We start from the raw sequence: 16,619 nt of genomic DNA on the forward strand, positions 1-16,619 counted from the left end.
CTACTTCTTTTGCCAGCCAGTTTCCACTCCATTCACCTCAGTGACTGCTTCATCTAAAGGACAAGAAACAGTCTTTATTTAATGATGTTCCCTCTTTGGAGGAAAGGATTAGTTAGAGCTTGAACGACCACTGCGTATCAGAGACAAATGGAACACGTTGGATCAAATGTTTCAGATTTGGGTTTGTTGAGCATTTCCCAAGTACATTTTTTTTCAAAATGCTTATGAGGTAAAAGAACTTTGCTTGGCATTGTGAATGTTACTTCCAATGCTGTAGTACTGGTCCGGAAAAAAGGACTGCTGCTAATGCAAACTGACAATTAAGCCTATTTGGCAGCAGGTCAACTAACAGGGAGAGCCTGATACGCGTGCGCGCACACACACACACACACACACACACACATGCACACACACACCTGCTGCCTTCTAGTTACTTAATCTGGGCTGTTTTGCATTCCATTGGTGAGAGAGGCCAAGTGTAAGTGAGCGCTAGGCTGTCTTGTGTTCCCCATTACCTCCAGAATGGTCAACAGGTCTGAGGTAAAACGTTCCATGACCAATGTTGAAATCCTGAACACGGTGTCTTCTGTATAGCATAGTGCCCAATCCAAATCTCTTATCAGAGTCTGAACCAGTGTTATGATGTCCCGACAGCAGAAAACGGACTGCGACTAAGCCATAACCGAGTAAACCTGTCAAGGTCTGGACTGTCATAAATACAACACACATTGTTCCTTGAACAGGGCGCAAAGCTAAGTTGGCTGCCCTCTTCTCATTAAATGTCGATTTAGAAGAACATTGGCTCAGGGTGGGTTCCATGGAAGGTTTACACAGTCACCGCTGCTGTGTCAACAGAAATACAGACTCAAGTACTTGGCCTAATGCTTATTCAAACATGGAAGTTGATAACACTTGTGAAGTATGTCGATTTCAACTGCTATAAAGTCATAAATGGCTGTGCCTAATCGTATGAGAATCAGTCGGCTTTGGCAGGCATATGTGAATTCTCCAACTCTGCGAAGATCGTTATAAACCTGCGGTTTTGCTTGAGCAGTTGTACATATTTTCTTAGGGAACGCTGCGTGTCTTTCTTAGTGCACGGCGGAGGGCCGTGCCATGTCAGAGGTGAGTGTGGTGGTGAAAGGACAGCGTTCTAGCCTGGGAGGGACTCCCCCTTGGAGGGCACCGAGACAGAATGCTCACGGTTCTCTGGGAGGGGACAGGCTTTGTCTCTGAGTCACTGTCTTCAAGGGGCACTGGGATTCCTGAGCAAAGCCAGTGACACACAGAAACTCTGTTCCTCACAGCTGATCTGAACAAACACAACTAACCCTGAGAAATGGACAGGGAGGGAGACAGTGGGGGAGAGCAGAACTTTTCTTTTGACGTCCTGTATATTCCGTGTGCACAGACATCTTCAAAGGCTCTTTCCCAGAACTTGTCCTCACGTTACTTTTTAAAAGTTTTTCTTTCACTTTTGTAATTCGGCACCGGTGCTCATTACATTTTCTCTCAATTATTTAATGCAAATTGTAAATGGAAGCTGTTACTTTTGGCCATGTTGTGATGTTGAAGTAGTGGAAGTTGAACCCATTTGAGATGATCCAATTATCCTGTAGGCTGGGATTAGCATTAATCCTCTCTGGTTATTAGTGAGCACATAACCTCTTCAAAGTTGAAGTGCACAATTGCTCCTCTTCCTCCGTCTACACACATCACACACACACACACATCAAACACAGACACATCACACACAGCTCATTGCTATGTGTTAACTTCCTCCAATGGAGCCCATTGTGAAGTATTAAGATATTACCACAGAGCACTTGGCAAAATACCAAACAGTTACAAGTAGTGGGTACAACAATGGATATTTGATGGAAGCACAAGCCGGCTGAAACCAGAGTCCAGGACAGCACACATGCCATCGTTTGGACACCGGAACGGCGTTGACATTGCCGCTGTCCACCACTGTTCTACGTTAACCCACTTGAGGCTGAAAGCATCTAACGTGAATTAAAATGAGAAAAGCATAGCCAGAGGAAAATGGTACCAAACAACCACGCTTATCAGAAAATGAATCCTGAGACGTGGTGCGTGTTTGCGTGCATGCGCGTGTGTGTGTGTGTGTGGGTTTGTGAGAGCCACACAGTGAGATAGTATACTAATACCATTGCGTAATGAGCTCCGGAGGTATAAACCCAACCTTCCAGCTCCAAGCCAGAGTTTTGTCAGCCTTTCTGAGGGACCTGACAATGTGCTCTTTTTGGCTCTGGCCTAGCTGCCGTGGGGGGGGGAGGGGTGGGGGGGGGGGGGGCGGTCGCAAGAGTCGGAGGATAGCGTGGCCAGCTTCTGAAATGAGAAGAGCCCCGGGCTCAGATCCTATCAAGTCTCTCACACGTCCAGGAATCACAAACGAGAAAATTGAGAGCTGCGCTGATCAAGGGTGCAACTGGCAGAGGCTCTGGGAGAAGCCTGATAAGCCGAGAAGAGAGGCTTGCAGTCTACTGACCCTGAGTGTGCAGCGCTGCGAATGTGCGGGGGGGGGGGGGGGGCTGTTCTCACATGGTGCTTTCTAATTGGTGTCTCGATGAAGATTCGTCCCCCTGTTCCCTCGTGTTGTGTTTTCCCTGTTGGGCTTTAGTTGCTTTGGTGAACATGTGAACACACTGTTCTTATTGTTCTTTGGATTGTTTTGTCACTAAAGCAGGGATAGCGTTTTAATTCAACTCTAAAGAGTAAACAATGCATTTATGACAAACTGTAAATTTCTCATGAGATGCAATAACATGTACTCTTCATTCTACAGCTAAGGAGAATGGATTGTTTTTGTAGTTAATGCCAGTGTAATTAGCCTTTTCTAGGTGTCAGACTAGAAAACCAGGGATAACTCTCACTTGGTTGAAAGTCTTCCACAGCCTGCCTTGCAGATAATCCTCTCACTGCCTTTTTGAAGTCAACCCTTTTCTTCCATAGCTAACCACATCTTGTCTGTGTGTGTGTGTATGTGTGTGTGTCTGTGTGTGTGTCCAGGTAAATGGAAAGGACCTGTCCAAGGCCACCCATGACCAGGCGGTGGAAGCCTTCCGCACAGCAAAAGAGCCTATCATGGTCCAGGTGCTTCGCCGGGCCCCCCGTCCCAAACCCCCCAGCCCCGCCTCAGACACCCAGGTGGTGGACATTAGCACCCAGACAGACATCACCTTCCAACACATCATGGCCCTTACAAAGCTGCCTGCCAATGCCCCCACGGTGGCTGTGCTGGAACAATACCTGCTGCCTGAGGAGTGAGTTACAGTCCACTGACCTATCAGAGGGGTTAGGGTAAAGGGGAGGGAGTTACAGTCCACTGACCTATGAGAGGGGTTAGGGTAAAGGGGAGGGAGTTACAGTACACTGACCTATCAGAGGGGTTAGGGTAAAGGGGAGGGAGTTACAGTCCACTGACCTATCAGAGGGGTTAGGGTAAAGGGGAGGGAGTTACAGTACACTGACCTATGAGAGGGGTTAGGGTAAAGGGGAGGGATGGGTTCGACAACCAAGATGCTTCCTATCCTTGATTTACTATTCTTCATTTTCACTGATGCTGAAAACAGGACCCCAGGAAGAGCAGCTGCTGCAGGTGCAATAGCTAATATGGGTACCCTAATTGTCACGGTTGTGGTAGTGGTAGGACACAGGCGCAGAGACAGAATAGTGGACATAATCCATGTTTAATCAAAAAAGGAAGATAAACCAAAAGCAGCAGCCAGTGACGTAGTGCATCCAGAAGAAACACCAAACCAAAATGAACCACACCGGGTGTGGCCACACACAGAACATAAATAGGGTCCCCAATTGGAGGCAACGATCTACACCTGCCTCTAATTGGGGAGACCAAAAGGATCAGAAGTGGCTAGAAGGCACACCTTCCGTCCTGTCCTGACTATGGCCCCAGCCCAGTGCAGAGATGGCTAGGGGCATAGCCAGGACGTGACACTAATATCGGTATTCTTATATGGGGATTCCAATATGGGGATCTGAATAAAAAAAGAAATCAATCGACTTGATAGGCCAAACCAAAAAATGTACCCAGTGCTTTGTCCATGGACTGGTCGGTATAGCCAAGTTACAGGCTAAGCATGTATAGCTCTTCTGGTAGTGTCACTGCCAGCTCATAACAATGAAAACGTGTTTGTTTTGACAAGAACAAATTGGTATTCATGCCTTCTGGCAGACAATGATGTGAATGTTTCACCTGTCACTCAACAGAAAATCAAGTCCTAAGGCACACAGCCAAATGAATAGGACCTTTTTAATTTGTGTTTGCATATTGAAAGACGTCCTGTCTGTGGACCGCTTGTGTGTGTCGGAGTGGCCCAGAGCTCAGCGTCTGGCTACTCCAACTCGTTATTGGTGGGAGCAGTTGCCTTTTAATGGACAGTCTCGGCGGACTACTAAAAAAACGCATTTTCATTTTTGATAAATCTTGAGCCAAAGATGTTTCTTAAAACTTGATTGAAGATGCAATGTTTTTAAAATATTCTGGACACTTGTTTTCTGTTGTGAGGTCATTTTTAATTTGGCAAGGTAATAGGATACAAGGGAAAGTTCTGGATTGTGTGCTCTATATTTTGGTTAATTTAAATTTAGGGGCATAGGAGTAATCTCATTTGAAAGTAGTAACAGTGACGTGCTTTCATATACTGTGATTGTACAGTATATCATTGTAATGACATCATCCTCAAGGTGAACTGTAGATACAGTGTGTTTTACTTTTCTGGTCGGTCTAAATCCTACGTAACTATCAGGAGTGTGTTGAATTGCTTTCATAGGCATTCCCCAGAGCACCAGTACTTTGACCCCTGTGAGTTCCTGGAGGGCATTCAGCAGGAGATGGAGCGAGAGGAGCTGGAATACGAGGTAACTGACAGACCCCCCCTTCACTTTCTCCCTCTTTCCCCTCCTCCCCCCGCCTGTCTTCCCCTCCCCCTCCTCCACTCTCCTTCACTTTCTCAATGAAGATATACATTTGTGCATCCGATGCCATGTTCTTACGGCCGCCCCTGAGCCACAGTGTCTCCACACCAAACTTTCCCACTAGATGCTGGTTACTGATAGAGGCGAGGCTACTCTTGCCCGTAACCAGATGGACGCAGAGGGGCTTGTTAGCTCCACAGTGCCCCTGAGCAGATGCGAAACGCTTCCGTCATTACTTACTCTGTGACAACAACGCCTAATGATTATTTGCCTTCATTGGGGGGTTGGGCCTGTGCGCCGGGAGTAATTACACGTCGCTGATAACAGGAACCCAACCGATGTGTCTGATGATGCGCATTCACGGTGGCGTGATGGGGCCGTGCGTGATGAGGAAGGAGGGAGAGACAGGCTGTAGGGCTGTACCCCCCCACCCACGACCGCAGGGCATTAATAAGCTTAGCCGTCACCAGTGTGGAGCCAGAGAGCAGAGGGAGGTGAAGTTCAGGATTTCCAAGCCAAAGACAGAGGCACAGCGTGCCGCTTTGACCCTGTCTCAGAACCAAGGTCTGTCTGTGGAGAATTTCCAGCGCGGAGCCGCCAATCGTATGGCCACAGCCAATGACAAAGGATCCCTTTGATGGGCCTTTTGTCTAGTGAAGAAATGGAACAACGCCTGTGGGACCGGTGTGACGGCTCAACTTAGTGTTCACTTTCGTCCCCTGTTTTAGTCTTAGTTTGAGTTTTTATCAGTATGCTAAAACTCCGGAAAACAGTACGATTGTGGTTAGATAAAGTTTTTTGATTCTGCACATGATGAGAGCTATGAGGTAGTCTAAATATGAATTATTTTGTAGAGAATATTAAGTGACTCAAATGTGACTGAATGTCTGTCATTTTAGTCATTTATTTTCTTCCCCTATGAAGTAATGAATATTTAGGCTACTTTTTACTGTCATCAAGTGCACAATCAAATTGTCCTTTTCCAATTACAGTAGAGTTGTAGACTAGGTTAAATTAAACTAAATAGAAACTGCCAAAATGAACGCTTATTCCTGCTTTCTTCTTGTTTGCAGTACAATAACAGGTAGCCCTGAACAAAAGGTCACTTTTCAGTCACGCTTACAGTGGAATTCTACTGCTAAAACGTGCTTATCGATATTATGTAACATTTAAACACCATGTTGAAGCCCCATAACAAGGGCCTGAATAAGTCTGACTAGGGATATGCTATGCTATAACAGCTCTATAACAGCCCTGTAAGGAGAAAGCTACTGTAATCAATTACTGATTATATTTTCTGGTGTGGAAAGAGATTTCATGTTGTGTTTGTATTAGCCTTTTTCACGTGTTTGTGAAAATCGGTCCATTTTTGTTGTTGATAAAACCCTGTCTGAAACCACAATGTTCTGGTTTGGAGATTAGTGGAGATTTTAGTAATCAGCTGCCGGTTGTAGAGAACATTTCTGTGGAGTGAGTTAACCCCTTTTCCACCCCAGGATCCAAAACATAGGACGGTTAGTATTAGGCCCGGAGTCTGTATCTCGCAGATTTCCGGAGGTGACTTGCGACAAACTGGGTATTGCTCACTTGCAAGCTGGTGGATGGATCATTGTTCATCGTGTCACTGTTCCTGGGAGACTGAGGGCTTTGGCTGCACCCACTTGAAGGAGTCATTATTCTGATTGATGGATCATTGTGTGTGTGTATGGACCTATGTTGAACTCAATACACTGCCAGTCTTAGAAAACAGTAGCAAGTCTTTAAATCCTCAAACACACATCCACGCGCATGCGGGCACACACACACACACACACACAGCCATGTTCAATGTAGTGTTGTGCCTTTCTGTAGGAGGTGGATTTGTACAGAGCCAACGTCCAGGACAAGCTTGGGTTGACTGTCTGCTACAGGACAGATGATGAGGATGAAACCGGGATCTACGTCAGCGAGGTAATGTGGCTAATCTGCAAAAAGGGCTAGATATGCACAGGATTTGGATGTTGTTGGTGCTGAAACCCCAGAGACCAGTAAATGATCAACACGATAATACACCAGAAAAGCCCATTTCTTTTGGTGCTTCCCATGTGCACTGCCGGCTCTAGCCTTTTGATGGTTTGATTTGGAGCCTGAAAAAATTATTAAGAATTACAAAACAGTGTCACCTGGGATTGAATGTCTGCTTCAACAATGCAAAATAACAACACATGCTCTACTGTTCTCAATTCCCTCAGATTGACCCAAACAGCATCGCCGCAAAGGATGGCAGGATTAGAGAGGGAGATAGAATCATCCAGGTAAGAATAAAGAACACTCTCTCGAAATGCTTTAGATAAATAGTTGACATTACCGTTTCCAAGCCCAGGTCTCATTACAATACTTGTACATCTCTTCTCCATTTAGATCAACGGCATTGAGATCCAGAACAGGGAGGATGCCGTGGCTCTGTTAACCAGTGAGGAGAATCAGAACGTGTGTCTTTTGGTGGCCAGACCAGAGATCCAGGTGAACTAAACCACCCGCTGTAGTACCAGGCACACACAGGCTGTGTTTCGCCGTTTATTCCTGTTTCCTGTCGCCTTCAAACGCTCAAGTCATTCTTCACCTCCCTCCCTCCTGTGCCCTGTGTCCTATTAGCTGGATGAGGGCTGGATGGATGACGACAGGAACGACTTCCTGGATGACCTTCACATGGACATGCTGGAGCAGCAGCACCACCAGGCCATGCAGTTCACCGCCAGCATGCTGCAGCAGGTGGAGTACCCTTCCAGAGTCACATATGCCCGCACGTGTGTCACTGAAGATGAGCCAATTACAGACAGAGTAGCATTTGCCAAACTGCCAGAATGGCTACAATGGATTGGTAGTTCCTGTGTGCGTGCCACTATTGTAGTAGGAATGCGTTCACTTAGTCGCTGCTAGAAAATAGCGAGATTGCGTCTAATGATGTTCGTTGAGAGATGATTCAGTGATCCATGCTATTATCTGGTGTTACAGAAGAAGCGCGAGGAGGACGGCGGAACGACGGACACAGCCACGCTGCTGTCCAACCACCACGAGAAAGACAGCGGCTTGGGCCGCACCGACGAGAGCACGCGCAACGATGAGAGCTCTGAGCAGGAGAACCTGGGCGATGACCAGACCACGGCCTCCAACACACTGGGCAGCTGTGGCCGCAGGAAGCTGACCTACAGCCAGGACACCCTGGGAAGCATTGACCTGCCCTTCAGCAGCGAATCCTTCATCTCGGCAGACTACGACCACGCCGACTTCCTGGGCATCCCCGCTGACGAGTGCGAGCGCTTCCGGGAGCTCCTGGAGCTGAAGTGCCAGGTGAGGAGCGCGGGGGGACCCCTCGGCCCGCACTACCAGAGCACCGGCGCCGGGGCAGCCGAAGAGACGGTGGACAAGGAGCTGGAGCTGCTGAACGAAGAGCTGCGCGGCATCGAACTGGAGTGCCTCAACATCGTCCGGGCCCACAAGATGCAGCAGCTCAGGGAGCAGTACCGCGAATCCTGGATGCTCCATAACAGCGGCTTCCGCAACTACAACACCAGCATTGACGTGCGCCGCCACGGCCTCTCCGACATAACCGAACTGCCCGAGAAGTCGGACAAGGACAGCTCCAGTGCCTACAACACCGGAGAGAGCTGCCGCAGCACCCCCCTGACCCTGGAGCTGTCCCCGGACAACTCCCTCCGCAGGGGCTCAGAGAACCCAGATGAGGCTGGCGCCGCCAGAGGCCCTGCGCCTGTTGGGGGTGTCCTGAAGCCCCTGCTGTCCCCCATCCGGGAGGCAGGCGGCCCCGGCAGGATCAGGCCGTCTTCGGCAGAGGAGTCCGAGTGTGGCCCGCGGGCGGACGCGAAGGAGCATCAGCTGAGAGAGCCTTGTCAGAAGCTGGCCCCGCCCCGCTCCCCGTACAAACACGCCCACATCCCGGCCCACGCCCAGCACTACCAGAGCTACATGCAGCTGATCCAGCAGAAGTCAGCCGTGGAATACGCCCAGAGCCAGATGAGCCTGGTCAGCCTGGTGAGCCGCGGGGAGCCATTGTCCCCCGGAGATATGCCGGAGCCCAAGATGGAGTGGAAGGTAAAGGTCCGCAGTGACGGCACACGTTACATCACCAAGAGGCCCGTCAGGGACAAGCTGCTCAAGGAGCGGGCCCTGCGTATCCACGAGGAGCGCAGTGGCATGACCACGGACGATGACGCCATCAGCGAGCTGAAGATGGGACGGTACTGGAGCAAAGGAGAGCGGAAGCAGCACGCAGTGCGCGCCAAGGAGCAGAGGCAGCGGCGTGAGTTCATGAAGCAGAGTCGCGCAGACTGCTTGAAGGAGCAGGCCAACCTGGACGATGACAGGAAGGAGCCCAACATCATCGAACTCAGCCACAAAAAGATGATGAAAAAGAGGAACAAGAAAATCTTTGACAATTGGATGACTATCCAGGAACTTTTGACCCATGGCGCTAAATCTCCCGATGGCACGCGAGTGTACAACTCCCTGTTGTCCGTCACCACGGTGTAGCAGGCAGGCCTGACAGGCCTGAAGTGTAATGTACTGTATATAGGACACTACCGGTTCAGGTAGAGATTCCTGCCCCGTTAAATGTGGCAACATTTTGTAAATATGAAAAAGGAAAAGGCTTTTCTGAAGGACGTTTTGCCCACTGTGGTCAGATGAGAAACTCCAGTTTGTTTTATGGACTTTGAAGCTGATCGACTTGATTGAGGATGAATATGAGACTGTTTTCAAATGTTTTCAATAACCTTTCTACCTTTGTGCTTGCTCTCTTGAATAATGATGATAGTGTTTTACAGCAATATGTGGGTCTTTGGAAGGTTTTAAAAGTTTGTAAAAGACTGTGTGCCATAAGAAAAAGCAGCCAATATTTTCATCTACATTTGTATAAGTATCTCTTATCAGTATTTTACCATTATGCATAACTTTTGCTTGTTGAAAGAAATACAGAAATATTTAGCTTCAAGGTCAACGCATATTGCTTTTTGAGAGGACTTTTGCAAATGTAACTAAACCTCGTAGTTTTTTGTAAACAAAACACTTTTTGGTTATTGATCTGGTGCTGTTTTTCAAAGGTGTACAACCAGTTTTTTATCATCTGTTACATATTCTGCTTTCAAGAAGTGATATCATTGTGTATGTATCAGGATAGAGCAGGACATTTGTCACACATTTATTGAAATCAGAATCTTTCTGTGTAATTGTTGAAGCACATTGTAGTTACCTTACCTACGTAGAAATTCATGTATCAAACAAATTAGCACAGTTTAGGAAATCCTTAGTTAACTACCCAATTTGATGTCTTGTAAAATGAGAGAAATAATAAATTATTGTTTTATATTTGATGAGCTTTCAAACACTTGTGTGGGATTTTTCATTTGCAAGAGGTTTTTAAATAGACTTACTGAGTCAGTTTAGCTAGATGACAGATGGGTGATGGACAGCACAGTTTTATTTTGCATATTATTTTGAAGACACATTGTCAAAAGCGCAATGTCTCATGGCGAATAGATATTGTTATAAATAATATAGGAAATCAATACTCCCTAAGAACTCCCTAATTTATTGATTGATTGGTTTGATTGTCAATTTGAAAATACATTAATAATGTTGTATTTTGTCAACAGATTTACACTTGTCAGCAGATTTACATACCACATATTGTCGAGGATATAACCACAATCAAGTCCAAGTACTTTCTTCATTGTAAGCTAAACAGAGCAAAGCACGAGGTGACATAGGCGCTTAGTTTCATACATTCAACCACAGCAATATGCTGACATTTACATATTCATATGTACAAAATAATAAATCCACACCTAGTAAAAAAAACAAAAACTGTTTTAGGAGCCGGGAGCATGTTCCACTCTTCTACAGCTATATAAAATAAATCAGACTAGTATAAATCTTCTGGTTGGTTTCTGCCCGCACTGTCTTTACTGGAGTAAGGATGTAAGTCCCTTAATGAAGTAAAATAATGTTTTAGCAGGGGGACTATTCCAAACCAACATTTGTCGGCCAGTCTAAAATTAAGCATAACTACATGTTGTCAACCATTAACCAATGACTCTGAGTTGAGAATAGCCAACATGAGAAAGCTAAGATTAATAACAATTTATTTTGATACGCCATTTGCTCTTAATGATCTTTGGGGAGCTTCTGTACCATTAACTGTAAGCATTATCAAAGTATTTTCAAGATAGCTCATATGCAGCCTTAGCCTACTTTCTGGCCAAACATTTCACATTCTTGTTCACGTTGGCCATATCATTTAAGCATCTAGACACCTAACAGTTCTTGTCTGTAATGTCTTTGTCCGCAACTAACTGACGTTAGAGCATGGTGATTTGACTAGTCAATCTTACAGCCCAGACAAAATCACTTCGTTTCCCCAAATCTGACACCCAGTTACTGATCTTCTCCGGGTCTGCACTGCGCTGGCTCTCTACCTCCTCTTGTTGCAACAGACTTTTCTTTGCATTAAAAATAGCTAGGAGGAACAGGAAGATTTCATATTGTTGATATATAACAGGAAAAGGAGGGGCCCTAAAAAATTCCCTTGTTGCACTCCCTAGCTGATTAACTGGACCTCAGACAAGGTGTCATTGACATTAATCTGCAGATGCCCTCATATCCACAGAGGGCCTTTAAGGTTACTTAATATGTACTCTGGGGAGCTCTTTTCGCTGTATCCAATGCAAACAGTAAATCATGATATTGTGCTTCTACCAGTTTGTATTTCCATTCCCTCCCTGTATAATGAGTGAAAAGTGTAATAAAAAGGGGCCACTGATCCAGTTCCAGGTTGTGTCACAGCCAGGTGTGACCTGGAGTTCATTTGGGCGTTGCACAATTGGCTCAGCACTGTCCGGGTTGAAGTTGGCAGGGTATTCCTTGTCTCTTTGTCATTGTGGTGAGCCGGGCGCTTGCAATCTGGCTGGGGTCATAAGGCAAACAGGTGATTTAAAGGCAGACTTTTTAGGCTGCCATTTTAATATATTTCCTTAGAGTACAGCTATACTGTATTTGCCAAAAGACAATGTTGTCCACCCATTGCTCCTGTGTTATGCCTAAAGTCTAACTTTTACCAATAATAATCTTTCTGTGGATTTGAGCGGCCTTTAGGGCCACTGACTACTGAGCAGATTCAAATTAACACAAAGGTTCAAAGGTTGGATGTTCAGTTCATACAGTTTTAAAATAAGATCATTTCAGATTTGTATGTGGTTATGGTGATGCCACTGTCCCTTCTTAAAATGTAATTAGCCATTATTGGCAAAAGGTTTTGTCAATTTTTTTCTAACCACTTATGTCAAAGGGGCCATGAAGATAGTGGCATCATGTTTGAGTGGTGATCACACTTGACTTGAATGACCCTGGCCCACACACAACCCTTACAAAAAGTGAACAGAATGTTAACATTAACCTCTGTCTTATTTAGAAAAACTAACAAAGACACTGTGCATTTTGGGTAGTTCCAAAGATGAATGAGAATTAGTAAAGGGAATATGACTATAAGAGTAACCAAGAGAGGGGGCTCAGGTTTCAGCACTGCTCCATTAGCCTGAGGTAAATGCTATGATTTATGACTGGGTTCAAGGCTGTGCACACTCCTTTAATGGGAGATAACAATGTCCGTCACACATTTGGCTTTGTCGCCCCCCGTGTTTTGTTTTGTTATCTTCAGAATGAATGTAAGTGCTCCGTTTTTCATTCTTTGCCTGTCCTCATCTGTTTGGGCTGAACGACTGCTGTCATCCGTTAAAATGTCAGTGCAGAAAAAAGCAGACGTTCCAGTGTAATCATCCATTAACTGATAAGGCTGGTGCTATTGCGGGGCTGGCTGCTGGTGCTGTTGAGTCTGCTGCTTAACTTCTTTAGGCTGAAAGGGATACATTGGCTCTCAAAAGTATTCACCCCCTTGGACTTCCACATGTTATTATTTTGCAACATCAAAATTAATTTCATTTGCCATTGTTTTCGCCACTGATCTACACAAAAAAAAGGCACAATGTCAAAATCACAAATAAAATCTGCAAATTGTTCTAAGTGAATTACTGATATTTTATGTTTATGCCACTGTACTTCTTCCTGCTGAACAGCGGCTGGACCAGAGGCATATTCAGATATTGGTTGTCTGGTGGCCTTTTCCTTCTGACTATTGAGCCTGCCTTCGTAGACTACATGTAACATATGAGACATATCAGGATCCTAAAATTGTACCCTTTCACAGTCTTGACATTTTACTACCTGTTTCTTGACCAATTTACACAACCGTCTCTTCATTTTGAAAGTACATACCTCAGCTTTTCTTTTTTTATCCCACCCTCAGGTTTGTATAAGTAACACATACAACAATTACAGCTTTGAAGTAAGATATTTCAATTAAAGGGATCGGTATGTAGGATACCCTGGGTCTCAAAAGATGGGAATTCAAGTTCAACTCTACTTAATATTAACTAACAGGCTCGTCATTGGCATGAAGCTAGATTGGCAACAGCGCTTAACCAGGTAATGTTTTGCTAAATGTAACAAGTAGCTAGGAAATCAAAAACAAAAAATGTGTACTGTCTGATGTATGAAGTCAGGCTGTTTTATCAATTTGTTAAAATGAGGAGGAGAATGTTATGGGCATTCCACCAGGAAGATGAAGTCCAAAAAGTATATCTAACTGAGCACCTCACACACACAGTAGCCCACGACACAACAGTTTATAAAGTTAATAGTGGTATATATAAACATAATATTGGTATTGCTATATTCATTCTTAATGGCTGCAGGTAATAAGAATTGTTTTTGTTAAAATGGTGCTGGTATAGTTAAGGCAGTTATTTGCTTTCTTTCCAATATTCGGTTGTGTGATAAATCAAATGTATGAAGGAATCTGTTAAACTATGGTCTCTTTGTGTGAACATTGTGTTGTAGTCTCAGCTGAAAACTTGGGAATGTACAGTATATGTTATGAATAACTGCTTCTTTCACCTGCTAGGCTTCCCCTGAGATGTTATTGCCACTGCTTCATAACAGTGAAAAATTAAACCTTAAATGGAACCTTGAGGAACACTTAACATACCTTTGATTTGTTCTGGGCCAAAATATCCACACAGAAGAACTGATAATTTAGAAAATAGCTGCTATCTAAACCAGACAAGAACTTTTTCACTTAAACCAATTTGGATTTCCAATCTCTCCAAAAGAATGTGGTGATCGATGGTGTCGAACATTAGCCTGGCTGACGTGGCCTAAGTTCCTGACAGCGAAGGGAAAGATGTGATTCACTGGTCTGGATAAGAGCCTTTTGTTACCTCAATATTTGCTTAGGAAATGTGTGTTTCACTTAGAAAAGTCCACTCATGGAAAGCAACATGGAAAATTGATTATTTCAGTTTTATTCAACACACGGAGAAGTAAAATAGTAGTGGCATGGTTTGTTCTAAAGTCTCATTGATACTTTTATATTTTTATACCCCCCTTGTCAGTTCCCCATTCTCTTGCTACAGACCTGCTCTAGATACATCTGTAGCAGTGCCATAGATACTCTACTAAAAGGTCATTCAGTAGCTTCATGAGTGCGGAATCTGTATTATGATAGGGTTTAAAACAAGACTGGAGCATTTTGTGTGCATTATTTGTCTTCAGGAAGATAAGTTATTATTCAAATTTTTTATTTTGATTTGATATATGCCTATTCATTTGTTCAGGTTTGACTTTGTTAGTAAAGCTTTTATTACTGGCACTTTTAGTGAGTTTGGTTCCTTTACAGAGGATATGAAACCATTTATTATGTTTAATATAAGAGGGCCAAGCACAGGAAGTAGCTCCTTAAACAGATTAGTTGAAATAGTGGTTTAAACGGCATTGCTATTTTTGTGAATGTGTCAAGGGATAGAGAATTAGAACGCTTGAGTGTCTCCATTGATCCGGGGTCGTGGGAGTTCTGTGCAGGAGACCTACATTTTGAATAAATATGCATACTTATGGCTAAGATGGCTGTAATTTGTTTTCAAATGATGATGATCTTTCAGTTGAAGAAATGTTGACATTTTGAACAAACCCCACTGTGTTAATTTTGGCTCCAAATTCCACAAACCCCAATGTGTTCATTTTGGCTCCAAAGTCCCTTTAAATAAGGTTAGTGGAATTCTATATGTAAATATGAAAGTCACCAAAAATGTGAATATTATCCAATCTAATAGGAATTCAGGGTATTCTTTGAAACGCTTTGTACTTCCTAGGAAACCTTTAATAATAGTCAAACCTAATATAATATAATGAAATACCTTAATCCATAAGGTTAAATAGGAATATAACAGGCCAAAATTAATGAATAACTGAGTGATTGGTTGGTTGCTCAAAATATCAAATAGCACAGCGCAATCCCATTAGAAATACTCAATTAAGATTTATAATATTATCTGGAATTCAGTGAGCTTAGTGGAAACTGAATAAGATGTAATGTGTGTACATACAGTAGCTTTTAAACATAGACTAAATTGAAACAATTTTGTGATTATAACGTTTATGTACATTCAAAAGTTGACAACACCTCAGCCTATGCAGGATGCATTAGGGTTATAGTAGCCTCTTAAACGAGGGCTAGACTGTCGCTAGGTCTGGGGAATACCTATAGAATTTGGTCCCCTCCCAATATCCGCACTTGCGCCCTTGTGCCCCTTAATTGCGCGTTATCGTATAAACCCCTCCTAAGCAATGAAGTTGATTGTGTTTACGTGTTTTGAGACGTTGCTGGAAAAAAAGTTTTTCCACACGACCTTTTGCAACAAAAATAACCTGTCCCAATAATAAGGTCTTCCGCGAAGTGCACAATTGTTGAAAGTGAACTTAGCGGCGTAAGTGCGCAAGGGCCCGAAGCTGTTAAGAGCAGAATTGGGACAGATTTCTTCTCCAATGCTCGTCGCCACGATCGCCACTCTTCCCGGTTGTCTTACCTGCGCCAAAACAACTGTTTCGCTTCCCCATTTGTTAGCTGTTCGAAACGTCACGACACTACAGGGTTTCTGGGTAATAGCCTATAGCAAAGTCAGGTCTGATGCACACTTGCGGATAGGGTGCATTAAGTGCGCAAGAGGGCACTGACGATCACCCATGGGGAACTGGGACACCCTACGGTCTTGCACCCCTTAGCGAGAACGCGCAGTAGCTTGCTAAGTGAAGATGGCTGCGACATCGCCAAATAAAACCCAATCGAAAGCTGTGGATGTAAGTCGCATTTGAGGTGACTCGTATCAGACTTTGAGAAACAATATCGACTAAATAGACTGTAAATTTGCGGTATTTGGGTAATGTTGCAAACTTCTGCTAAAAAATAAAAGTGTGGATGAGGTAGAAATAATTAGCGGTTTTGTGAGGGGAAAAGTTAATTCTAAACTCCGAAGGAGGTGGCGCGGCAGTCTCAACCCATCCTCTGTATCATTTTGACCTGCGTATGCTGCTGCGATTCATTTTGCGTCCAGAACCTCGATTATATAAATCGAACGAGAAACCACTATCAATGACTAGTCCATTTTCATTTTCAATAAATCACAGACTGTCCGCCATGCTTGGTAAACTAAACTTTTACCATAGCAGGAACCCAGCTAACAATTTTCCGTTGTCACAATGTTTTTAGGATGTTATCG

The 16,619-nt window shown here is 44.3% G+C and overlaps 1 protein-coding gene across 3 annotated transcripts in view; it reads left to right on the top strand.

The window, feature by feature from the left end:
- Nucleotides 1-10,337, top strand: part of pdzrn3b (PDZ domain containing RING finger 3b) — a 96,617-nt gene extending 86,280 nt beyond the window's left edge. For all 3 annotated transcript variants that reach the window (XM_010902763.3, XM_010902765.3, XM_010902764.5), the window contains 7 exons: nucleotides 3,034-3,287; nucleotides 4,815-4,902; nucleotides 6,811-6,909; nucleotides 7,191-7,253; nucleotides 7,360-7,461; nucleotides 7,594-7,710; nucleotides 7,954-10,337. In XM_010902763.3, the coding sequence (XP_010901065.2) occupies nucleotides 3,034-3,287; nucleotides 4,815-4,902; nucleotides 6,811-6,909; nucleotides 7,191-7,253; nucleotides 7,360-7,461; nucleotides 7,594-7,710; nucleotides 7,954-9,486 (2,256 nt within the window). In that variant the 3' untranslated portion in view covers nucleotides 9,487-10,337. The remainder of the gene's footprint in view (nucleotides 1-3,033; nucleotides 3,288-4,814; nucleotides 4,903-6,810; nucleotides 6,910-7,190; nucleotides 7,254-7,359; nucleotides 7,462-7,593; nucleotides 7,711-7,953) is intronic.
- The last annotated feature ends 6,282 nt before the right edge of the window (nucleotides 10,338-16,619 follow it).

The sequence above is a fragment of the Esox lucius genome, chromosome 17, assembly GCF_011004845.1.
Source record: "Esox lucius isolate fEsoLuc1 chromosome 17, fEsoLuc1.pri, whole genome shotgun sequence".
NCBI classification, from domain to species: domain Eukaryota; kingdom Metazoa; phylum Chordata; class Actinopteri; order Esociformes; family Esocidae; genus Esox; species Esox lucius.